The sequence below is a fragment of the Mercenaria mercenaria genome, chromosome 19 (assembly GCF_021730395.1).
Source record: "Mercenaria mercenaria strain notata chromosome 19, MADL_Memer_1, whole genome shotgun sequence".
NCBI classification, from domain to species: Eukaryota; Metazoa; Mollusca; class Bivalvia; order Venerida; family Veneridae; genus Mercenaria; species Mercenaria mercenaria.
The window spans coordinates 14,768,697-14,796,143 of NC_069379.1; the positions used below are offsets into that span (position 1 = coordinate 14,768,697).

Sequence of the window (27,447 nt, forward strand, 5' to 3'; positions counted from 1 at the left end):
TTTGACAGAAATCTGGAGGCGACTAGCTTTATAATATATAATATATTCCCAATAAAATGGGTTTTAGTGTAATGAATAAAATTTCATAAAGCACTATTTGCCATTTGAAATGATATATAGTTGGGATATTGAATATTAATTACATTTTATTGTATACAATGGTTTATTACATGAACTATGAATGAATGAATTCTGGTTGCATGATAATGTACTTTTTTTACCTCAGTATAAAACATGTGCACTAATTAAAGATTTTGCATAGTTACATAATGTTTTCTGGTAGTGAAAATATCTTATCATATTGCCAGCTAAAATAGTCCATAACTGTATATTTACTGTGTTTTGTGCAGACATTTGACTGTTACGTTCACATTTTAAAAAAACATCACGCATGAATTCTGGGGGTCAATAGATAAAAAATATGTTACCGTTAAATAGAAAAGTAATTGCATAATCCAATATTATACTGTTTTTGCATGTACTGAAAAATAACAGTTTGCATGATTTTTTTTCAGTTATTACTAGAAAACCCAAACCTAAAGTCACAGTTGGGACAACTACAATGCGGCCTATGGTCGACCCTGATATTCTAGCCGATATCAATGAAGCTAGAGGTAAGCCGGATTGGCCGACCTAAGACTGCTGTAGCGTTTCATACCTTTCTGATTTTTCGAGGCCCTGAAGGTAACCTCGTTCATTACTATAAAATCATTTAATTTCGTGGACATGAAATTTCGTGCTTTTGGTCAAAACGGCAATTTCGTGGGGATATGAATTCGTGGATTTCAACTTTTGAACATAAAATAAATGGGAATTTTATTTGTTCGTTGGGATTAAATTTCATGGATTGACACTACAACGAAATCCACGAAAATTAGTCCCCCACGAAAATTAATGATTTCACAGTATCTCCAAAATACATGTTCATATACATACACAAAAATGCATATATATAATTAAAATCATTAAGACATCGTATACAACTGTCTTTAAACTTCAACTTATAGATGTAGTATTTAAGCAAAAAGACCGTATACCTATTTGCATTTAAAGCCCTGCTCCGCGGCTATTCAAATTCTTTTGTGTGTGAAACCTATGATTACAATAGGTAACAGTTAACGACCACGTGCAACACTTTAGCACGCAAAACCACAGGTATTTCATGTAAAAAATTTATATAAAATAGACTCTTTTTTTGACAGGCGTCACTGTTCATAGTCAGGATTTCCATGCTTTTTCGGTGACAATTCAAGGTTAAAAGGTAAGACTGGAGCAGGTCTTTAAAATGATAATGAATACAATTCGACGGAACACAACACATTTACTCGTATTGATCTCGTTTATAATTCATGATGGATTCATTGAAATGGAAAATTTGTTTTGCATTCTAGTTGCGCAAGGGTTACCTGAGCTCAAACCTAACCAAGTGGACGTACAAGGGAACCTTTTACCATTTTACAAACGCCAAATGAGGATAGGAAGGTTACCGGCAAGACCCCATCCTTTACACAATCCAGGTAAGCATAACCCTTGGCCTAGTTAGACTGATGTTTTGTTTGGTGTTATGCTCATAAGGTGACTTATCTTTTTTATTTTTGTTGTTGTTGGTGGTGGCATGTCAGAACGACACATTTTACTTCATATAATGACTGTTTAGTCTTTAAATGATTCAAGAAGTATGCAGGTCAAACAGGCCTTAAGGTAGTATATCAAAATTTTACACTAACTAGACCTTGATCTTTCGCCCCATTACCCGAAAATTATTAAGAGTCACCTTCTCAAGGAGACTGGGTGAATCAGTTTTTCTGAACAGATATTGATCAATAAAGGATTGATGCTAAGTGACCTTGAATTTGACTGAGTAATTCGAAAATGATAAACGTCATCTACTAAAAAAGACTCATCAACTTATTAAATTTAAAGTATGTAGGCCAAGCAGATCTTAAAATATTACTTTCAAATGGATTTGAAACTAACTGACCTTGACATTTAACCTTATGACCCGCAAATTATAAGGAGAATTTACATGAAATAAATATGAAGTCTCAAAGTCAAATAGTGCTCAAATAGTAATCAGAAATGGATTTAATCAATTAGGACCTTGTGATCTTGACCTTTGACCAGATGACCCCCAGAAAATCTACCTAAGAAGACAAATCAGTCTGTGAACTAGACCCAAGCGTTTTCAAGTTATCGTCCGGAAACGTTTTTACTTTTTCGAGTCACTGTGACCTTGACCATTGACTTATTGATCTCAAAAAAGGGACCATCTGCTGGTCATGACTAACCTCCCTATTAAGTTTCGTAATCCTAGGCCAAGCGTTATCAACTTATTGTCCGAAAACGATTTAACTGTTCCAGAACACTGTGACCTTGACCTTTGACCTAATTATCTAAATATCGAAAGAGATCATCTGCTGGTCATGACCAACCTACCTATTATTTTTGTGATTCTAGGCCCAAGCGTTCTCAATTAATCATTTGGAAACAGTCTGATTGTTCCGGGTCACTGTAACCTTGACCTTACACCTACTAAACTTTAAACCAACAGGAGTCATCTGCTGGTCAATTCCAACCTCCCCATCATATTTCATGATCCTTGGCCCAAGCGTTCTTGAAACCGATTGGTCTACCGACCGACCAACCGATATCTGAGAAACACTATCCTCATCCTTCTTCGAACAAGCAAATAACCTATATACACATAAAAGAAAAGAATTCAGTCAACGGTTATTTTGCGATAACGCATGTGCGTGCAGTAACGTCATCCGATCCAGGTGCGTAGCACGGTCGTAAAAAGAAGTCGCCATTTTTTCTAACACTGTTGATACTAGTATGTCGTGTAAGAATCTAAATAACAAATTCCCAAGTGTGAGTTTTCGTAGAATAACCCGTGTTTAAAGTTCTTATGCATAAGAATATATCACAAAGGCATCATGCCTGAGTGATATATTGTTTCGTATAGGAACGACAGACCACGATTAGGAATTTATTATCTCTTAAATAGAAAAGAAATTACATGCTTTCAAACCTAATTGTCTCCTCAGCTTATTACTGCATAAATTAAGGGAAGGGAAGATTTTTGAAAGCACAGTTAACATTAAACATGACAAGAGTCATGTATCGCAAATTGGGTCCACAACAAATAGAAACTATAATGGAAAGCAGAAGGGTTACTTCAAAATTTCAACAACACACACTTTTAAATAATATTCAATATACATTAATAGATATGAGTAGAGAAATGGGTGGGGTGTTGAGAAATAAAACTCAATCGAACGCAATTAATTGTGGATTGCTGCATTTATTAAAAACTTACTAAATTTTAAAACTATTGTCTTTATTAGGCGGAATGCAATACCAGCAACAAATGATGCACGAGCACCCACATCAATATCAAATGCCGCACCAACATCAGCATCCAGAGCCAGGTATGTAACTGCTTCAGAATACACAGAGCTACTAACAGATATATTATTTGCTAACATATTTATATAGCATATAGACATTAATAATTCAATAACATTGTTAACTTTACCATATGTTATTTGCTAACATATTCATATAGCAGATAAACCCTAATAATTCAATAACATTATTAACTTTACCATATGTTATTTGCTAACATATTCACATAGCATATAGACATTAATAATTCAATAACATTGTTAACTTTACCATATGTTATTTGCTAACATATTTATATAGCAGATAAAACCTAATTTAACTTTACCAGTATTACGTATAGATGAGTTTATCTACTGAGCGACGTGTACAAAACTAACATGGTCACCATGTTTCAAATAAGCAAAAGCAATCTTTTTTTAAATATAGCCAAGGTTCATGAAAGCTTTGTTACCAGTCCTCAAGTGAACTTGAACAGATGGGTGTATCCGATAGACAGTAGTCATTCAAAGTTCAATATTATAAACAGTTGTCTATGGAATACAGAAATCAAAAAAAAATCATTTTAGGTGTGGTAACATTAATTTTTCCATAAACCATGGGAGTATAGCTGATATAAGAATGATAATCGTGCTTTCAATGGAGATTTAACAATTTCAGTCGAGATTTAACAATTTCAATAGAGATTCAACAATTACCAGAAATATTTAACAATTTTAATAGAGATTTTACAATTTCAAGGGGAAGTTCAACAATTTCAAGGGAGATTCAATGGAGATTTAACAGTTTTAAGAAAGATTTAACAAAATAAATTGAAAATTTTAACGCTTGAAAGTGTTAGCGCATTGAAAGGCATACGATGACGTCATTAGAGCTTGTAAGGCTTTGGAAGGTGAAGTAATTAAATATTATTACCCAATGTTCTTTATAAACAGCAATTCGATATCATTTGTACTGTTTTACGCGTATTGATTTAATATGCGTTGGCCTTGAACACAGATTTAACACTTGCCTAACGTTCTAACGTCATTCCCTGCCAACCTCATACAGCGTTTTTCGTGACGTCCGAGCACCCATAAATATCCTTTTTGAAGCATTTGCAAACTACAAGTAATTTTGGAGATGTTGTCAAACTCATCATGTATGTAAAAATTCATAGCAATCGTAAATGTAGGACCGGCGAATTTTTAGAAACTGCATGGTAGATATTAAATGGTATTGTTTATGCTATTTTGTGTCTGATTTAGTGTAAAATAACTAACAACATTAATGGTACTAACGTCGATCTTGTTTTTCTGTTTAGGACTGGGGTCAGGTTTTAACAGCTTTCCAAATATGTTATACCCCCATCTTACTAACAACGGGAGAGCTATGACCTATACACCTTTCCCGCGACCAAAGATTCCCGCCGTGCCTGGTCCTGCACCAGAACCTATTTCTGCACCAAAACCTGGTTCTAATTCATCAAAACCTCGTGCAGCAGTCCCACGGCAGGGTTCACTGAATGTGGCACCACTACCAGCAGCGGAGTATCCATTGAATCCCTTAGCATTATACTACTGTTAGTATTTAGTCTTTTAGCATAGCTTACTAACCAGGACCCTAACATATTCTATTTGCACTGGCAAGTGATCGTAAGGTTCATTTCAAATTTTACTTTAAATTTACTCTTACTGTGTCACTTATACAGTCAAATGTTCAAAAATACAACGCTTCAAAAGTAGCAATTGATAGTGTTAAATTGGTTACAGGATTTATCGTACATCCGCATTCTAATTGTTTCATATAAAATATATCTTTGATGATCAAAATATATCTTTGATGATCGTAAAATCCGTTCATGTATTTCATTATTGATACATGTAGATAAAGTGAATTCATACGGTGATTCGTTTGTTAGAAACTCATAGCACTTTTGGTAAAAACGCTTCTGTTCTTTCAAAGCTAGACGATTTATTCTACAATTGCTAAATATAGATCACCAAACTCTACAGATTTTTTATCTTGTTTTTTACAATTATTGATAAAATATATAAATAACTCTATTTGAATTGCTAAAGATGGATTTCAAACTGTATGCATTTGTATTAATCCCGGCATTAGCAATAACTGCTGAAATAAATACATTTCCAGCTACATATTTGTATTTATCGCGACATTAGTAGATTTTCAAGTGAATAGTTTATGAATATCCATTATATATATATTCCATTATATATATATAATAAGATACCAATGTTATCTTTGTAGCTCACCTGTCACGTAGTGACAAGGGGGGCCTTTGTGATCGCCCTTCGTCCGTCGTTTTCATCGCCGTCCGTCCACAACTTTTTGTGAACACGAAATTGACCACTGACCCCTGGGCAATTTTTTTTTTATTTTTGCCCTTTCAGCCATATAGAGGTGTCGTTTATGCTTTAATTGGATATAAACTTGCACAGGAAGTTAATCTTGAAAATCTATAGGCCAAGTTTAAAACTGGGTCATGTGGGGTCAAAAACTAGGTCACCACTCACATCAAAGGAAAGGCTTGTTACCGCTGTAGAGTACACATTTATGATACTATCATCATAACACTTGGTCAGACTGTTTATGTTGATGATTCCAAGGCCAAGTTTGAATCTGAGTTATATGTGGACAAAATTTAGGTCACCAGGTCAAATCAAGGTAAAAGCTTGTTAACATTCTAGAGGCCACATTGATGACCCTGTCTTCATGAAACCTGGTCAGAATGATTATCTTGATGATCCCTAGGCCAAGTTTGAAACTGGGTCATGTGAGGTTAAAACTAAGTCACCCACTCGAATCAAAGGAACGATTGTAAACATTCTAGAGGCAACATTTATGACCCTATCTTCGTTAAAGTTGATCAGAATGTTTATCTCGATGATCCCTGATTCAAGTTTGAATCTGGGTCATGGGAGATCAAAAAAAGGTCACGTGCTCAAATCACAAATCTTATTAACACTCTAGAGGCTAGATTGATGATCCTATCTTCATCCAGTTTTGGACATAACTTTTTCATTTCTTTATGAATATCTTTTATTTTCACACATACCATTTATTGGCACATGTCCTTTACATTAATATATAAACATATGGCCATGATTTTCAGTGTGATCTTTTTCAAGGTCAAAAACTTTGCAAAGATTTATTTTTCCAACGGGGGCATTTGTGTTTCAAAAACACATTTTGCTTGATTTTGATGCTCAAGCAACATAAGTAGGTGAGCGATATAGGACCATCATGGTCCTCTTATTTTAAATTCAAATCAGCAAAACTCAGATAGAGTCACTTTCCTTTTTTATTTCGATATAACTCACCTTTCGTCATAAACGGCACTTTCTATTTAAGGTATTAGGCCCCTAATAGTAATGTTTAAAAATGGCATTTGGTGGGTATATTCTTACAGTTGACCGTGCTTCGCACTTAATTGCAAATTTTTAAAAACTTTTACCGTGCCGTTTTTTATAAATTTTGTGTAATTTATGGTATTTCCTCAAGCTCAAGTAGAGACAAATTTTAAAGTGGTGGCCTTTATCCAAAACATTTGCAGAGAATTCATTATACCGTTATTTTTTATGAAAGAAACATCAAACTATTGGTTAACAATTATAAAACTTGAAATAAAAACTGTCAGTATCATTATTTCTAGGGTGCCTCGAATAAACGGATTTAATCTGACAGAATTCTAACTCCAACATTGAAAAATTAAGGTCAAATCCTGCGGGTCTGTTTTGAATTTTGCTCACTTCATTCAAAAATAACCTTGGGGCAGAAGTAAAACCTACCTATATTTTTTCCAAAATATGTAGTCTAAAGAATGAAGGCAAAATAGGGAACTTTTACCGCATGTAACTCAGTATTTTTAAAGATGTCTAACTCTACCCCTTCACTTTGAACAGCAAGAAATCGCTTATCAAATGAATTTTTTCCACTTTTGTACAATAAATCAATAACAAGTCTTGAAAGAAGTAAACACTTACTAGAAAAAAGGAAAATAAGGGGAAAAAAATCTGGTCCCAGTGGGGCTTGAACCTACGCCCCACTGAAAATTGCAGTCAAAGTAGGTTTATGGTAGAAATTGAATACTCTTCAAAAAGGAGGTACTCTATTATGGGCCTAATACCTTAAGAAATGATCGAAATACGTGTGCACATTTACCATGATTCAAGTACCGTCTTGTTTAAGTTTCACCATCTGACATAACATTTAAATTACCCAAAACAAAGCAACCTTTTCTAGAGCAGCTGCTATTCATCAGCATTTTTATGATGATTGTGTATTCATTTTAGTAAAGACTTTTGAAAGTAATTCAAATACCAAAGAAAAAAATCGCGAATGGAAGGAACAAGGCTTTATAAGTGCATTTTCAAGTAGAATATGTCAGTGTCTTTGGTTATAAATTCACTCTTTATTAATACTACAAACTTTGTATCTCTGTTTATTCCTAACCGCATTATCTACTTATCTATTAGATTAATAGTTTTAAGGTGGCATTAAAATTAGATTATTAACAGTTTAAAGGTGAATTAACAATTAGATTATTAACCGTTTTAAGGTGGACGAACGGATTGAAGTAATCTTTAGAACTGTGTCTGTGTTGGGCTTACAAGAAATAACATCCAGTTGTTTTAACTTACAACTAGCTGGGGAAAAGAGCTGAATCCCACCGGAAATGTTACCTTTTTGTGTGACTTTAGCGTCATTGCTGTGAAAGCAACATTGTCAGTTGATGTTTTTGAAAACTATTATTGCTTGATATCAGCAGATTTGAAATAATTAGATTCCAACAAATATTTGACTAGAAACATACATCCGTTTGACCACCTTTAAGTAGATGTGTTTTAGATAATCTTAATCTAATCACGTGGTAATAAATCTATTTATAGTGCACGTGGTAATAAATCTATTTATAGTGCACGTGGTAATAAATCTATTTAAAGTGATGTATGTCTCAGTTTTCAAAATTAATATGTTTCTCTTAAAACATTTTATTACAGCTATATTTCGTCATTGATAACTTTCATTGTGTTTGTGTGACATATTAATTTATAATGCAAGTTCACATCAATATTTCTACGTTCTGCGTTCAATGCTCCGAACTTCAGTAAATTTTCAGTGGACACCCTTTGATATATAAATGGTACAGCCCAAATTAAATTATGGATCAGTCTATTTTAGAAATTTAACAGGGTAAAAGTTAAACCTTTTTCCTATTATTATTTCATATTAGTATGAAACGTAAGTTTACATCAATATTTCTCCAACTAGTCCACCACCTTAAATAACGGTCAGCGATATTGTAAACAAAGGTTTGCTTTATTTAGTGATTTGTTCTGTTAATTCTACTTCTTGCGTTCTGCGTTCCATGCTCCCAAAGTCAGTAAATTTTCAGTGGACACCCCTTTGATACATAAATGGTACAACCAAAATTGAATAATGAATCAGTCCATTTTAGAAATTTAGCAGGATAAAAGGTTAAACTTTTGAATATCTTTCACAGAAATTACCTTGAACAGTTTTGCACCAATTAAATGTAAACTTTTAACCACCTTGCAAAATTTCTATAATTAACTTGTCCATCGTTCGATTTGGACAGTTCTACTAACTGTTAAAAGTGGTGCTTACCAAACATATGCTGAATGCAGGACAAACAGAGCAGACTATGATCAAACTGCATAGATGTGCAGGCTAATCTTGGTCTGAACTGGTCGCAAATGCAGAACCACTTCACGCCAGCAGACTTAAGGTTAAATGGACTCAGTTTTGTTGTTATTTACGGTTCCTTGAGTCTGTGGAGACCAGTAGATGCTATTTTAGAACCGTGCCCTGCTTAAGCATGTGCAAGTGGGTACAAAGGTTGTTGAACATCCCATTGCGTGTTATGAAAAACCAGCTTTGGCATAATTTCAAAAAGTCAGTTCTTCGCTTCCAAAACATTTTCTTATAGATTTTCTTAATTTCTACGGCAACGAAGGTTTATCATTGATTTTGAAAAGCATATTTTTACAGATAAAGTAGACACTTTACCTTTAATGGTCATGACTATTGTCGTCACATCTCGCGTGGCACATGCTATATTCCGTCTTGGACTGTACCGTACCATAATACAGGCATTTCAAAACATCTCGAAACAAAGATATTATTAATGACGAACTTAAGCTGTACGTTAAAGATGTATGATCATTTTTCTGAGTATGGACGATAATACAATCAAATTTAAATAAGATTATCAAATTATAATTGAAAATGAAGATTAATTAAATGTGACGCGATATTCTGTTACCATTCGAATTATTGTTTCTGTAGAACTGGGTCAAATATCACTTATTATTTATCTATTTACTAACAAAATGGTGAATTGTATGTTATCATATATTATATTCATATATTCTGCATATTCTCTATTTATTTAGTTTTTAACGCGCTTAGCAATATGTTCCAAAATCAACCACAACCTAGACCTGGTGGAGGAAGGACTATGTACCAACAGCAACGCAGAAATATGCACATAAATGGACCTAACGGTTTATACAACCAAAATGGACCAAATGGTTTGTACAACCAAAATAAACCTAACAATCGAATGCTAGGTCCAAACGCATATAGCAATGTAGGGCGCAGCCGCGCACCAAATCAGCAACCAACGCGTACTAATGGTTTGTTAATAGTAATTTTGTAAATAGCATTGTGTCATCATTTTAATGCATTTTTAATGTAAAGCAGTAATACAAGCTTACTGCAGTTTACTAATGTTTTTATGGAAGATGCGGTGTAACGTCACGCGGACACAATTATGGGTCATATGGCGACTTTCCAGCCATTTACGGCGAAGGGAGAACTCGAGTGCCCCTCCATGCATACTTCCATCCCTGGCAGGCACCAGGGTAATCCAGCTGCATGGTTACAAATGTTAATACTTAGATAACATTTGATAGGTATTCAATGTAGTAAATAAAATCTGTAAAAAGATCCTTTAGAAGCAATAGAAGAATAATAGCAGACTCGGTTTGACAGAGTCTATTCATGAAAGGTAATGAAATGTGCAACACCTCTCACGCCCCCTAGCAGCGGCTTAAGCGAAACTCTATTGCACATATGTTATATGGAATCCATGATCCCGAAGGACCAAAAAAATATAACAACACTGAATCCAAGTACGGGGAGACTTTTTACAGCCGCCACACGGCACTTAAAGATTACTGTTGTGATAATTAATAAAATCTGTAAAAAGATCCTTTAGAAGTAAAGAAAGCAACCAAGAAGAATAGTAACAGACTCGGTTTGATTGAGTCTGTTCATGAGAGGTAATGAAATGTGCAACACCTCTCATGCCCCCTAACTCCTAATCCCTAAAACTATAAAACGTACGTTATGCGCGATAAAACATAAGTATTACATTTTGCATAATTTTATGCAAAATAAGAGTACCTTTATCTCAAACAAACAGAATTTCGGATAGGTTTAGAAGTATTACTATGACAAAACTATTGTCAAAAATAGCATATATCGAGCGTTTTCTGCCGGAAAGGACATGAGTTATATGTAAACATACGACTTTTTGTATTTACTAAAAACAATTAAAGAATAATGACAAATCGTCAGTAAAAATTGATCGTAGCAAATTCATATTTATGTCCGAGCCTGTTAAGGAAGATCTCATAAGGTGTACACAACTAACATTTAATAACTAACATGCTTATAAAGGTTTTAACCCGAATAATCTCTATCGAACAATCAAGCAGTATTGACTATTGGTACATTCTGATTTACTGTTCTCTCAATAACAGGAATAATGCCCTAACCCAAAACTTTCGCGTTGATAATGATCCTCTTGTTGGCGTAATATTTCGTTACCGTTAGTTCGTAGCATTAAGTATTAACACACTTTAAATTAAAACAGCTCGTAGAACGTGAAATGCCCCATTGATGCATTCAGTAACTGCCCAAGGAACAGAAATTATTTGGTCACTATACACTGGACGTTTGATGTACTGACCTAAAATCAATAATTATGGGTCATTTACTAGTCATAAGTGACCTGCGTATCAAATGTGTTCTAAGACCAAAGCAATCTGTAGATTTTTTTACAAACAAGTTCTATAGTTCTGAGTCAGTGTGACCTTGACCTTTGACTCTGACTTAATGATCTCATCCGTCGTTTATATGACTGAAAAATTGTTGAGAAAGACGTTAAATCCGAACACACATACATGCTGATCTCATAATCAATAGGGGTCATCTGCTGGTCATGATCAACCTACCTTTTAAGTCTCATGATCCTAGGCCCAAGCATTCTTAAGTTATCGTCCAGAAACGGTTTAACTGTTCCAGGTCACTGTGACCTTGACTTACAGATCTCAAAATCAATAGGGACCGTCTGCTGGTCATTGTCAACCTGCCTATTAAGTTTCTTGATCCTAGACCCAAGAGTTCTCAAGTAATCGTCCAGAAACCGTTTAACTGTTCCGGGTCACTGTGATCTTCACCATTGACCTACTATTTTTTTCAAAATAAAAAGGATCATTTGCTGGTAACAACCAACCTCCCATCTACTTTCATGATCCTAGGTCTAAGCGGTCTTGAGTTATCATCTGGAAACCGACTGGTCTACGGACCGAACGACCGATCGACATCTGCAAAACAATATACCCCTCCTTCTTCGAAGGGGGCATAATTATTCTTAAGGAATTTTGAGAAAAACAAATGTTATAAAACGCTAAATTATTAAATTCTGAAAAAAAAAACATTGTCGATTACTAGTTATTTACACTTCAACACTAACCCGAATATTTCTGCTGAAGCAACGAAATTGTTGATTTTAATTCTTAAATTTATTTTTATGATCTGTGTATAAAAATGTTTCTATTTTTAAATTGTTATAAATATTTATTTGGGAATAATTTTCGTTGAATACGTTGCGTCAATCCACCTAATTTAATCCGAACGAACAAACGACATTTCCATTTATATTATCTTCGAAACATTTAATCCACGAATTCCTATTCCCAAGAAAAAGCAACGAAACACTTATTCTAAACCAAAACGATATGTGTGAAAATGAGACATTGAAATCAGCATTACAGTGTTAGAACAAAATAATGTTATTCATTAACTTAAATAATTCTGATTTATTATTGCAATGTATATATTTTTATAATTGATACATGTATTTTAAAGTTCAGAAAATATTTCAGTAAAATAATCAGAAATTATACGAAAATTGTAAACTAGTCACCTCATCATAGAGTTACAAACTACTATATATGTTTCAATGAACGTACACACACTTCGAAGTGGGGATATAGCAGTGCTTAAGGAGTATTACAATAATATCTACACGCGTAATTTATGGGAAATATTTCTGCATTTCATCGTAATGAAAAGTTTTTTTATTAATTACAGGAAATGGCGAACACAATTTAGGAGACCCGCATAGTCTTGACATTCACCATCAGGCCATCCACATGGAGGCCGGAAACGCAATGACTCCAAATCTTCACCGACAAGTTCACAGACTTTTAAGACACAGGTAAAGTAAAACTGTTGTCCGACTGAAGAAAAGTAAAAAAAAATCCGCTGAATCATTGCAGTGTAGATTCTGCTTAATATATGGAATACGGGGTAATGTCTATAACAGATTGTTTTCGAGAATAAGCATATGATTTGGTTTGATTAAAACATTCAGTTAGTCCATAAATGTTTAATGGATGTTGACGTTGGTGCAGGCCACAGTACACTCATGACAGCTTGTTCAATTGATTTTGTCATAACTTCATTACCCTTCTCATAGAACTGGCAATTTATCACTATAAATGTTTTAAAGACTTGGTCCATGTAGCAGTTACACTGTACTTGGAAACCATACTGTTATTATTTTTGTACCTTTTAAAGGATCATTGAATTATTTCAATGTTGTTATAAAATAGAATTCCGCCAAAGACGATGCATTTCAACATATCAAGCTATTTTCGTATCATCTTAATAAGCTGCGTTGAATGCATCAGCAGATTTTTTATCTAAATGTGTTGATTTACGTAGACGCAACAGAGGTATTCATTAAGCTCAATCATTTGAACTAATTAACGGTTTTATTGGCGTTAAGCAAATTGTTTTTATTATTGAAACAGCTTATTTTTGTTCGCTATTAAAAGAGGAGTGCCTCAATGTTTGGCTCTGTCTCTTTGATAACTGAGGCGTTGTCGGTCACTGCTTTTATAGTTAAAGAATAACTGTTAAACTTACATCAAATGAATTTGCGTTGAATTTCAATACATCAGTTAACGTTCTAAGTATTGTGTTATTGTGATTTCGGAGTTTAATCAATTATTCTTTTGAATAATTGACAAGTAAAAACAACGTTTATCTCATTAATCTTTGAAAGGACAATAATGAAAATGTTTGAAAACTTGACGAGGACCTTTTCACTACTCCATATATCCTGCATATACCCTTATTCAACGGAGTTGAACAAGTAGTGTTAAGTAATAACCAGAAAGAAAATGCCTCTGTACATGTTATACCCTACCCCTAGGTATACTATAAGAACCATGGTCATGAACGGGAAAGTGCACTAACCCAATTTAATCGTACATTTCTCCCCTAAAACGCATAGTTTTGTGAATGGGTACCTAGTATATTGAGCAAGCGATAATTTATCTTCCATCGTGCACCAGTCACATTGTCTCAATATTCAATATTGCAAAGAGGCTCCACATATTTTATGCTTTCGTCAACGTTACAGAGAAAACTTGCGTGAACTTCCCTAATGAACATGCGGTCTAGAAGTCACGGCAGTGTGCACATGCTAGGCAAAATGTAAACAAACAAAAACAGAATGCAAAATATTCACAGTTTTACAATAAAACTCGAAATGATGAATTTGAAATCATACATTGTTATACAGATATTCTGTTTATTTAATTCATTTTGCATATTTATGCTGCATATACACACTTAAGTGTACACGTGTAGTAAAATGACGAATGACACATTTTCGCATCAGCCAATCAGAATGGTTTTGTAATCTAGACCGGAACTTAACCAAGGAAGTTCAAGCAAGATTTTTGTGTAACGTTGAAAAAAATTATAAACTACTCGTTGTTTTTCTAAGAAAAGAAGTATCGAAGAAATGTGACCGGAACACAATGGAAGATAAATTACCACTTGTTTAATATCCATAGCACATATTTACCGAACTGCGTGTTTTAGGTATGCTATGTGAGATTGAAATGGGTTAGTATATTTCTGTTCTAAACAGATAAAACATGATGCGAAAGGAACTGTAACATGGTAAATAATAGCAAATATGGAAATGCAGGTTCTTATCTACAACTGATGATAAAAGTAGTGCTTCATACTAGAGCAGAACAGTATACTGCATTGTTCCTTTGAAAACTTCTGAAATTCGAATGCATTGTCCAATGTTTTTTAAAGGAAAATGGTCAAAATCTTTCTTTACATAATTACAGGCAACACTATGCACAAAGACGTAATATGTATGGCCCAATGATGCAAGGCCCCCCTGCAGTTACGGCGAATCCGGCGATGTTTGATCCAGATTTATATGCTGATTATCTGGAAGGTGAGTTAGAGATTTTCATGTCCTTATCATCATTTCCTTTAAAACGAGATAACTTCGTAATTTCACTGAAACTTTTCACGGTTTTGATCTAGTGGCGTCATTTAAACAATATGTCTGTAAGCACAACCGGAGTTACATCATCAAGATTTAATGAATGTTGCATTTTCGGATCACACTGTACCTAAACCACTAGATGGAACTTTGTGTATCCCTAAAAGGTCGCAATGGCTTTGATTATAAAATTAATTGTTATGGATATTCAGTATATCAGTATATGAGCCGCGCCATGAGAAAACCAACATAGTGGCTTTGCGATCAGATCCAGACCAGCCCGCAAATCCGCGCAGTCTGGTCAGGATCTATGTTGTTCGCTAACGGTTTCTCTAATTGCAGTAGGCTTTAAAAGCGAACAGCATGGATCCTGACCAGACTGCGCGGATGCGCAGGCAGCTGAGGCTGGTCTGGACCCATACTGGTCGCAAAGCCACTATGTTGGTTTTCTCATGGCGCGGCTCAATTATCATTTTCGTTTATATCTTATTTTTGTTACTTCTTATTACATATATTTGTTAGTGTTTGATTAACAAAGAAGAACAGTCTTTTTTATTATCTCTGTGTTTATGGTTCTGATATTTTGAGCTTACGCTCCACTTTAAGAGAAGTGTTTTTAAAACAAATACTCAATAGACAACAGATTTTTCTAACTTAAAACAGAAATTGAAATGCACTATAGATTTAATTGCAAACATAAGGCAAACAGGTTTTATAAAATTTCAATTACAGTTTTCTTAATTCTCGTTTAGTGTCAGTGCTGTCTTGGCCTGTTCAAAAGCAAAAACGTTTTAAGCACGTACACACATTTCAAGCACGAGAGCAGATTTCCTTCCGTATTAAATCTCCCTTGTGTTTTAATGCTACCTAACAATCACAGAGAAATTCAGACTGAAAACGCAGATATGATATTTCATGAACAAGACAAAACCTTTTCATCTTCGTTTGTTTCAGCACAACAGAATGCACGAGCCGCATTAGTTGGATGAGGAGAACAGACTTAAAATTAAACTGACAAGTAAAAACACCTTACTAATGCCGTCATCATCTGTTCTGTGATATTAATGACGTTAAACAACGCGTACAATATATATTTAGAATAAGACAATATGTAGAAAATGTTTTACGTGAGAATACGACGTCATCCCAATATTGAACTCTTCTGCTTGAGCAAAAATACTGACTGAAAAAAAACAACAATATGTGAAGACGACCAGGTGCTTACCAATGTCGGTTGTAATGTCCCTTTCATTCTGTGATACTGTTTTGAAATGCGTATTATCTCCCTTGTTGCTATGTTAACTGCATATACCTTGATATATATACTTCACAAACACATTCAACGATCTGTAGGCTGTGTAAATATACTTCACTAGATTATAGTTATTTATTATATGTAATGGCATAGTGACACAAAATTGGTGGTTTGCAGTGTTATATTCTTTCGTGTTGCAATTTTACAAAATGAGATCTCATAAAATCATTTACAAGGAATGTTCTTTATGTCTAAACTTGGGAACTTTGAATCATAGACGCATTAGTTTATGCAAACATTTCTGCTGCTTACTAAAGAGGGTTGTCTAAAGTAACATTAACAAAACATATCGCCGTTGCTTTTTTTCATTTTGTGTGGAGCAAAGAATGATCTTTGTTCAACTACAGTGTCAACAAAACATGAATCTCGGAATTTCAAAATCACCTTAACCTAGTTTTAGCTCGCTAAAATGACTGCTTACCTGTGACTATGCATGACCAAAGTCTTGCAAACGGCCAAGAGTGTTGTAAAAGGGTATATATGTTTGCTGTTGTTGAAATGGTTCTGTTTGTCGCGTTTGGAAAAGGAAGCGCTGATGCCAACACTTTGTAGTGAGGACCGGTGATATTAATGTGCCATAAGTGACCATTTGATTTAAGTAGATATAACATAATTATATTATTTATACTGTACTTAACGACAAAGACAAAATAATGTAAGTCACCGGAAGAAGGTTGAGGTTTTAACATTTTTATTTGAGTATGAGCAAGATTTGGTGTTAAAGATCTGAGAAAAGTCTGTACGAACATGTCGATGAATGAAACAGTACCCGGTCACGTGACCATTTACAGACTTTGTTTTGTTTATTCTTTAATTAAGGCTGTGACTAAATACAGAGTTGGTGCGCCCGTGATATATTACAGACTCCGGTATATACCGGATTAACTAAATTTGAACAAAAATACCTTAAATGTATATATTTTGTAACCATGGTGATTCTAACCCTAACCTTTAGTCAATATATTATGCACATTATACACTAAATGCATGCGGACATGCAAAAAAATGAGTATTTTTGCCGTGCGTTCCATTTGATAATAATTACGCGCATGCGCCGAACGGCTGCACCAACTCTGCAATGAGAAACATTCTTTAATTAGACCGTGCAGGGAGTGTGTATCTATTCTTTTAATGAGTGATTACAACATTATTTTTTAAAATGTGCTACGTTCCAAAATATCTGCATCAGATATTGCATAACAAAAACTCTGCCTGGATCTTATACGTTATAAAAGTTGTATGCATATTATATATTTCCATTTTAGTTAAATATGAAATTAAATATGTATTGTTAAAAGCATTAAGGAATAAAGACGCAAATACCATAATGTATTGTTTGTTTTTTGGGGGTTTTTTGTAGTATTTTTTTTTTGTATATACTGCATGATAGACCTAACGATGCGCTCAGTAAAGTAAAGACAGCCAGTCGAGCGGTCAAGGTTCGATACAAGTGCGAGGCAATCACAATTATAGCTGCAGTCTTTTAGTGCCGTGCGTCGGCTGTACAAATAAGTCTCTCCGTAACTGGACGTAGTGTTATGACGTTTCCTGATCCTTTGTGATCATGGAGTACATTCCATTTTACTGAAATAGAATTCTGCTTATGCCGAAGCCAGGGAACGTCTCAAGAACAGACTCAATAAAAATAAGGAAGAATTTTCAACAGGAAAAGCCATGTTCTAAAAACACAGCCTCCCCAAATGCGCACACGATCAACACACACACACACACACACACACACACACACACACACACACACACGCCACATACACAAAGAAAACAAGAAAGGATAAAACAAACAAATAAAGGAACACAGCGGGGCACTGTCTTGGAACGGTCAGTGGCAAAACCACCACTGGAGAGCTTAAACCGGTTTATGGCTCAATTAAACCAAGCTTGCAACATTTTCGTTTTTTGTCGTGTTGAGCGACCTGTGGAGTTTCCACTTTTTCTATTTTATGGTGCACCTAACCTCACACTTACCCCCATAATGTTCCGAGTTTGGTGTTATTATGCTTAGTTGCGTTCTATGTTTTCCAAATGATCTTCTTACAGATTTTATTATGAATTTCAGTGACAATAAATAAAAGATACCAGAAGACATTTGTGGTTGTCAGCTTCATGCAATGTATGCAGCTTTTTATCCCAAAGGAGCATAAAATAAAACAATAATGAGTCCAAATACGGGGAATTTGTTTTACAGCCACCACATTTCCATGCTGTATCGTAATTAAATGTAAATCAAAATTTAATGTAAGTCAAATATAATTACCCGTTTACATTGAATATTGCACAGACACTTGGAGTCTGAACCTCCACCCCCTCTAGCCCAAACTACTACGCACATGTATACTTTTTAATCATCATCATTGTATAGCCAGACCCAGACTCTTATCACACAAACAATATTAGATTTATTTGAACTAATTTTATAAAATATATAGTCTCTCACTAACTTAAAAATACACAGTATTTTTAAGCTAGTGAGATATTATATATTTATTTTAATTAGTTCAAATAAGTCTAATTAGAATTTAAGTCTGGATATACAATGATGATGATTAAAATATATACAGGTGCGTAGTAGTTTGGGCTGGAGGGGGAGGGGTCCAGACCTCAAGTGTCTGTGGAATATTCTAACACGACCAGAAAATAACCTACATACATGTAAAGCAAAATCTATCTCGGGTTATTCTGCAATATACCACTCGCGTGCAATGACGTCATCCGGTCCAGGTGTGTAGCGCGGTCGTAAAAAGTAGTTACCATTTTTTTATAACACTTTTGCTACTAGTATGTCGTGTTAGAATCGAAATAATAAGTTCCCAAACGTGGTTTATCGTAGATTAACCCGAGTTTTGAGTTCTTATGCGTAAGAATATATCACGAAGGCCGTAGGCCTTCGTGATATATTGTTTCGCATAAGAACGAAAGTACAGAAAAGTACAGAAGTTTACTGTGCAATTAAACGCAAAACGGATGCTGGACAAATATATGATGTTCGTATATTTTAAAGGTATAGTAGATATGAAAAATATTTAAAACAAAAAAAAAAATCTGTTGAAATAAAGTGGTAGGGGTAAGATATAGTATTTGTATACCTATGCAATGACGTTGTATAGAAGTTCATGGTCAGGAAAACACTAAAGCGTTACAACTTCAACTTACAACTGATATTCGGATCCTTGAAATAACTAGCATTTTGTGAATGTTGTTTCATCTAATAACAGATTTCTAGTTTCTGTTACATCATCAAGAACTACAACTATTTATCAAGTGCATATAAGGTATTGTATTCTACGTAAATGTTGACCAGACATTCATTAATCTGGGTCAATAATTTCGGGCGTGTACATGTATGTTTTGTATATATGGTTGCTTTGAACCAGTGTCACATTTACGTTTAGGTAAATCTATTACTTATCAAACAATCACAGGTTGGATCAAAGTTGGAATAATGACACCACTCTACGTTATAACTGGCAGCATACAAGTACAAATTATATGATTGTGTAGAAGTTATCCAATCTATTCGAAGACAATATAAAACAATTTAAGATTTCCGATTGTAAGCTTCGTTTAAATTAAGTTTCTGTGGAAACGTTAGATGTTTCGCAATTGTTGCAATGGTAGGAGCTGTCCATATGATCCTGTTCAGTGATGCACGACTCTTTTTTCACAACATATCCAGATAATTTAAACTAATATAAATGCAATCAACACTTCTAACAAGAAAGATCTATGTTCAACTTTTTTGTAAAACATCGTCATTTTGGATGTGTAGTACACAGAAACACATTGTTTTTAATAATAAAGTATGAATATTGTTAATGAAATAAATAGCAGACCTTTCCAATTATAAAATCTCCTTGTTTTATTAACAGGATTTCCAGTAACTTACAAAGAAAATCTTCACCTACTTTTTCCACAAGGTCCAAGTCGACTCCGTTAGTCACGAAAGCAAATATAACTATCCAGTTCAATAAAACAGCCAAATTGTATTGTTCACTTTGTGTCATATGTGGCCGCGAGTGTTCTTAACTCATCGACCACAGGGAAAACAAACCAATGCTTATAGGGACGCCTTTTGCAATGTTCTTTGGTTGTGAAACTTTTACACCCAACTTCTTCGATTCTTCTTTCCTTGGAGGTTTGTCTTGAATTGCACTCAACACAGTTTGTGAATCAATGTTTAAAGGTTTTCCAGCTGGCACTGCAGATGCTGCGGCAACTTTTGGTTTCTTCTGTTGTTTTTTAGTTTCCTTTAGCGGTGGGATTATTAATGTTTCTTTATTTGTTGAAGGTCTTGATAATGGTTGTGCTATATTCAGCCCAGATAACGTGGAATCTTTAAGAGCAAGGTCTAGCAGCTGATTATCAACAACGTTATCTCCTACACTGAAGAATGTTTTCATTGACTGTCCATTTTTCGGTCTAGTAGCTTTATTGTTGGGTACACTCTTTGGTTTTGATTTTACTAAGATCGGTTTACCTTGGTCAACTATTTGACTTTTCACGGGAACAGATTCTTGAATTAGAGGTTTAGACATTTTTGTCATTCCTTTGTTCTTCTTTAATGCTGTTTGGATCATAGCAGAAGGAATATTTGCCATCTCGTGTGGAAAAGATCTTAACAGTGATAACAAATCGGGGTCGGTTATAGCAGGTGCCGGTTTTTTAAAGACTGGTTGCACGTTAAATCCGTCGCTACTGCCTGAGCTGAATGACCCAGCGGTTGGATTTAAATTGGTATCACCGACAAAGCTGTCGTGTGAACCGCCTTTTGCAATGTCAACGTTTCGTGGTAATCCTAAGCCAAATGTAGAGGGACCAGCGGGTGCAATATCTCCAAGGAGTGGTGGGTTGCCAATGTTATTACCCGCGACTTCATTTTGTCGCACATTCCCGTTCCTATTTCTTTGACGTCGACCATCACCGTCAAATACACGACAAAGCATTGGTTCTCCATTGTAAATGTCAATGAATTCATATTTACATGTTCGTCCACAAGGGTCAATTCTAAAATGAAATATATATCAAAGAAATAAATATATTACATTACCCGGAAGAAAATCATTGGTTTTAATGTTAACTGACAACAAATAAAAAATAATTATTGTAGCATTATTAATGGCATGATCACGTATAAGCTTTAGCCTACTGAAGGCATGTGGTTTTGCCTTTGCGACCAGTGCAGACCAAGATCAGCCTGCATGCCCGTGCAGGCTGATCATGGTATGCACTGTTCGCTAATCAGTCAGTAAATTTTCAGTCAACACCTCTCTGTATAAGAAGTGGTACTGTCCAAATTGAATGATGGACCAGTCCAATTTAAAAAAAAAATAGCAGGGTAGAGGTTTAAAATGAGGAATATGTGACAAATACGTGACAACCTTTTTCAAAACGTTGATTTTTTATTGCATTATTTACCTGTTGTTTTTTTCTCCCACTTGGTAAATTACTAGCAACTACTACCCGTTTAAAGCAGTAAAACACGAAAATGTAACAAGATTACTTATTAATAGTCATTGCGTCAAAATCAATTTATGTGCAGCATACGGTTTTTACATAATTATAATCTATTTCATTGGAGACATAAACAGATTAGTTCTAGTATTCGCATAACAAAAGCTATGAGATACACCAAACAAGTTGGCCTAAGTTACAAACATTTTTTACAAGTGTTTGTATTTAAAAATTCCTTGTTACATGTCCAGAAAAGTTTAATAATTATGCAGTCTCTTTGTGCTAGGCGCTGCTATGCAATAATAAGTTGGTAGATATCACAAGCATATATGAGGCGCATGCTTAAAACAATACTTGCTGGCAAAAGTTTAAATATATTACTGAGCGGTATTTATTTGCAACTGTTCTTACCGGTGCATGCTTAAATTATTACTTACCGGCACATGAGCCTTCTGTTGGATGGACAGATATTTGCTGGACATGTATACCATGGACAATTTATTGGTTGAATTCCCATTGGACATTCTGAAAGAACAACTGGTATTCAAAATAATTGCACAAAGCCATAGTGAAAATCTAACAGATAAAAATTGTGTGTTTTAGGAGTCCTCAGACCAAAATACAAGTGTATGTCTGCAAGTGTACATAATTAATACATACACAAACATACCTTGACAATGTAAAACAAAGACAACGAAGATGAAATAAACAAACAGAGTAACATAATGGGGCACTGCATATGAATGTTCACTGTCAGTAACGCCAGCGGAGTTTTAGTTTTTTTTGGAAATCAAACCAAAATGCACTAAATACAAGGTCCAAAACAATTGTTTTTATTTCATGCTTTTCTTTATCTTTTTTGAGGGGGTGGGGGTTGGGGCATTGTCAAGTCATGCCGAAACAACTGAGGTCATATAGAAACGTTGCGGCTTTGTGTTGACAGAAGAACTGACGCTTCTTCAGACAGTTGTATGGCTACCTTAAACGCAACAAGTATGCATTCTAGACAATGGTTCGGACCTACAGCGACAAGCGGCAAGTCATTCAATGTCAAAGACCTTACTCGGCCACGAGGACCCTGTTACCAAAATCATGAAATATCTCCTAGAGTATAGAATGATATTTGAGCGTACAAGTAAAAATAATGAAATGGATCTTTGCCACCGGTGAAATCTTCGAGACCTCAATCCTTAGTTTGATGCCTACGTGTGGAAATGGTTACGGTCAATGATTTCCCCTGCTCCTGATCCCTTCCGACTCGAAGCCTTGCTTAGAATGTATAATTTATTTATATCGTAAAAATAAGACTGATATGTGAACTTTTGAAATGTTCAAAGGTACATAATTTTTCCCCTGAAAATTAACGTATGATATAAATTATTTGACCAATTACCCAATGACACACATATACATTTAACAAACAGGCTCAAGTGTGTGATACCATAACCCGTGAAACTAACAAACAGAATGAGAGTAAACAAAATATGAGCCGTGCCATGAGAAAACCAACATAGTGGCTTTGTGACCAGCATGGATCCAGACCAGCCTGCGCTTCCGCCAAGTCTGGTCTGGATCCATGTTGTTTGCTTTCAAAGCCTATTGCAAGTAGAGAAACCATTAGCGAGCAGCATGGATCCTGACCAGACTGTGCGGATGGTCGCAAAGCCACTATGTTGGTTTTCTCATAGCACGGCTCCTATACTGACATTTGTAACCTATTTGCATTTTAACAGCTTAGTGTTGAATATCGTAACAAAGTGTTGGTAAATTTGTCAGGTTGACATCGCTTTGCGACCCAATTTTTTCTAAATGTGTATGCAGGTTAACAATTATGCAATTAATTTGACTTCTAGAATGACAACATAATTATTACGCACTTAACAAATTTTCATGTTTATTATGCAAATTTCAGTTTACATGATACTCCGCCGAGTTACATTCCTTTTAAGCGAAAAACAAGTTTAGAGTTAGATAGATTCTTTCGAAGTGGGAGAAAATACTTTTAGCTATTTTTGATATTTTAAAACAAATAACTAAGAACAACGTGAGTTAGTAATTTTAAGCAGGTTTTTTTACACAAAACTAAGAGCATTTAAGATCCAGCCATAACAGCCACGATCCAAGAGCGGCCATGATCCAAGAGCAGATCCTCCCGGCAGCACTTAATGTATGTGTATGTTGATACATGTAGTTACATAAAAATCCAAAGATAATGTGCAACAATTAGAACAAGAAGGACAATGCAAAAACAAAAAGCAACACACTGGGAAATCACCTTGAAATGGTCAGTAAGGGGAGATTTTGCCGGGTAACGGTGCGAACAAAACACTCATGTTTTCTTACGCTTGCGCAAAAAAACTATTTTTTATATTTGTTATGTAATTAAAATTTGATCTAGAATAGTTGTGATGTTGCTGTCTTTTACAGCTTGCAATTTCACTTCAGTGTTAAGGCGAGTTCGAAAAAAAATGGCATTAAACCCAGAACAAACAAAAAAGCAATCAAAAATTGTTTCGTGTTGAGAAAGGGATTGCTCTTCTTTGATAGTGTATGTAATATGATTTAACGTTGAACAAAATTTAAGGATGATCTTGTTTCAGTTACTATTTCTTTTAATCTTTTGCCAATGTATTTACATGTATATAATATGTTTTTATGTATGTGTTCTTCAATGTCTTTGTAAAGCACTTTTAAACGCACATATTTTGTATGAAAAGGGTGCGATATAAATGTGGTATAATAATAATTATTATTATCATTATTATTATTATTATTATTATTAAATATTATTATTTAATACGGACAAAATTCCTGAAGTACACTTTATATACAATAATTAATCTGTATTTCAAAAATATAGCGAAAGTAAATCTATCGTGTGTTGTTTTGTTTTGTTTTTTTGTTTTGTTTTTTTTTGTTTTGTTTTTTTTTTCTTTTTTTTTTGTTTAGTTTTGTATTTACTAGTACCTTGTTAACTTTTATCCACGTCTTTAATTTATTTGGCAAGGAATGAATATTTACGAGTCCTGCCAGTCGATTGATACCAAGTGATTCGAAGTGCACAACATAATAAAACATGTATGAAATATTTCACAGAGTGGTGTAATTGACTGTTGTGTTAGTGACCATATGATGACATTTTGTACCAGGAAAGTTTCACGTGAATTTATTGGAAAACATAATACTGCTACTGTTCGTTCTCTAAAGCATTTATAATAAAGAAAGTTTTCAACAGTCTCTTTTGGGTTCAGACTGGTCATCAGTTTTTTATTGTGATAATGTAAACAGTGCTTGGAATAATTTTAAATCAATTTTTGTCTCTACTTTAGATACCATTGCTCCTCTAAAATCTGTTCGCATAAAACAAAGAACTAAAGAATGGGTTGACTCTGAAGTTCTAGAATGTATTAAGGCTAGGGATAAGGCTTTTTATAATTTCAAAAATGTCAAATCTGAAGAAAACTTTAATCTTTTCAAGTCCTCGAGAAACAAGGCTAATACTGTTATTATGAATGCAAAAAAGAACTTCTTTAAATCTTCTCTTGAAAACAATAAAAATGACTCTAAGTCTTTATGGAAAAGCCTAAAAGATCTAGGTTTACCAAGTAAGAATAATCAGTACTCAAGTAATATTGGTCTGACCATTGATGGTAACATTTGTTTTGATAAACATAAGGTGGCAGAAAAATTTAACTCATTTTACACCTCTGTTGCAGATAAACTTGTGAGCAAATTACCAAACTGTGTTAATAATTTTGGTATGAATTTTGTTTTTAATTTTTCTTCTTCTAAAGGTGAAAATCCTGATAGTTTTTTATTTTTAATTGTTTCTGAAAATAAGGTTTTGAAAAACCTAAACAATCTTTGTCCAAATAAGGCGACAGGTTTAGACGGGATTCTCTCACGTTTTGTTAAAGACTCGGCCTCTGTTATTGCTGGTCCACTTTCACATGTTATAAACTTGTCAATTATACAAGGTACTGTCCCTGATGAACTTAAGTCTGCTCGTGTAGTGCCTTTGTACAAAAGAATGATAAGACGGATGTTGGGAATTATCGTCCTGTTTCTATCCTTAGTATTGTATCTAAGATCTTTGAGCGAGTCATTTATGATCAGTTAGAACAGTACCTTGTTCAAAATAGTCTTTTGTACGAATATCAGTCAGGTTTTAGACATGGGTTTTCAACTGATACATGCCTTATTCACCTCACAGATTATATTCGTTTTCAGATGGATAAAGGTCATCTTGTGGGTATGGTTCTTTTAGATCTACAAAAGGCGTTTGATACCGTCAACCACTCAATTCTTTTAATGAAACTAAGAGCATTGGGTCTCACAGAGTCCTCTATCAGATGGTTTTCTTCGTATTTGTCTGATAGACGCCAGTTTGTTGAAATATCATGTACTTTGTCTTCTTCTGCCAATATAACATGTGGTGTGCCCCAGGGATCTATATTAGGTCCTCTGCTTTTTCTTATTTATGTGAATGACATGTCAGCTGTTGTAAAAAACAAGCTGCTTCTCTATGCTGATGACTCAGCAATTATTGTGTCTGCCAAAAACAAGTGTGATATTGAAAATCTCTTAAGTCAGGATCTGAATATTGTCAGTCAATGACTTGTATGTAATAAACTATCTCTTCACCTTGGTAAGACAGAATCTATTTTACTTTGGTCAGTGCAAAGGTTAAGAAAACATGGTAATCTTGATATAAATTGCAATGGTCAAACTACTGAATCCAAATCTTCAGTTAAATATCTTGGTGCAACCATTGATCAAAGTTTGTCATTTGAGTCAATGGCTAGGTCTGTTATAAAGAAATCCAATGCTCGGTTAAAATTCCTCTACCGTAAAAGTGAATTCCTCACTTTGCACACAAAAAAGCTCTTAGTTACATCACTTGTACAATGTCATCTCGACTATGCCTCTTCTACTTGGTTTAATAGTTTAACACAGGAATTAAAACACAAGTTACAGGTCACACAAAATAAACTTATACGTTTTGTGTTGAATTTAAATCCCATGTCACACATTGGAATTGAGCATTTTTCACGTCTTAACTGGTTACCAGTTTCAAGTAGAGTTAATCAAATAACTCTCTGTCATGTTTATAAAATAAATTCTAATTTTGCTCCTTCATATTTAAGTGAACACTTTACCCCTATCAATACTGTTCATGATTATCCCACAAGGTTCAGAGCAAAGGCAAATGCCTCCCTTGATGTAGGCATAGGAAATAGAGATCAATATAATTGCACCTTTACTAATCCTACCAGGTGTTCTGTATTACAAAAGTGGATCTATTGTGACATTTTCATACAAGCAAAACTGTATTATCTGCACTATTATTTACCTACTGGTACTTCGTTTTATTACTGGCTTGTTAAAAGTTAATTTTTTACCATATGTAAGTTGACAGAATCATAGGAACCATGTCTTGAGGGGTAAATCAAACACAAATGAATAAATCCTTAATGATTTTGTTGTGAAAAAAAGTATGATATTGTGTCTTAAACAGTTTTCATTTTCCACTCAATTGTGTAATTGCAAGGGAAGTAAACTAATAGATATCTAATTATAAGTACTAGCCCAAGGCAAGAGTTGTCATTCTTTGTGGATCACA

General features: G+C 34.5%; 2 protein-coding genes across 6 annotated transcripts in view; one reads left to right on the plus strand and one right to left on the minus strand.

Moving 5' to 3' along the window:
* The window catches only part of LOC123541713 (proteoglycan 4-like), a 74,339-nt gene extending 56,653 nt beyond the window's left edge, over window positions 1-17,686 (plus strand). For 2 of the 5 annotated variants that reach the window (XM_053531079.1, XM_045327265.2), the window contains 8 exons: window positions 516-614; window positions 1,392-1,517; window positions 3,348-3,431; window positions 4,709-4,966; window positions 9,825-10,067; window positions 12,814-12,940; window positions 14,880-14,992; window positions 15,998-17,686. In XM_053531079.1, the coding sequence (XP_053387054.1) occupies window positions 516-614; window positions 1,392-1,517; window positions 3,348-3,431; window positions 4,709-4,966; window positions 9,825-10,067; window positions 12,814-12,940; window positions 14,880-14,992; window positions 15,998-16,032 (1,085 nt within the window). In that variant the 3' untranslated portion in view covers window positions 16,033-17,686. The remainder of the gene's footprint in view (window positions 1-515; window positions 615-1,391; window positions 1,518-3,347; window positions 3,432-4,708; window positions 4,967-9,824; window positions 10,068-12,813; window positions 12,941-14,879; window positions 14,993-15,997) is intronic. The other 3 variants (XM_045327266.2, XM_053531080.1, XM_045327268.2) reach the window with 3 other exon arrangements.
* LOC123541769 (uncharacterized) overlaps window positions 17,446-27,447 on the minus strand; it is a 30,158-nt gene continuing 20,156 nt past the window's right edge. Inside the window, exons 12-13 of the mRNA XM_053531081.1 lie at window positions 22,262-22,349; window positions 17,446-21,377 (exon numbers count right to left, since the gene is read on the minus strand). Coding sequence (XP_053387056.1) covers window positions 20,396-21,377; window positions 22,262-22,349 — 1,070 coding nt within the window. The 3' untranslated portion in view covers window positions 17,446-20,395. The remainder of the gene's footprint in view (window positions 21,378-22,261; window positions 22,350-27,447) is intronic.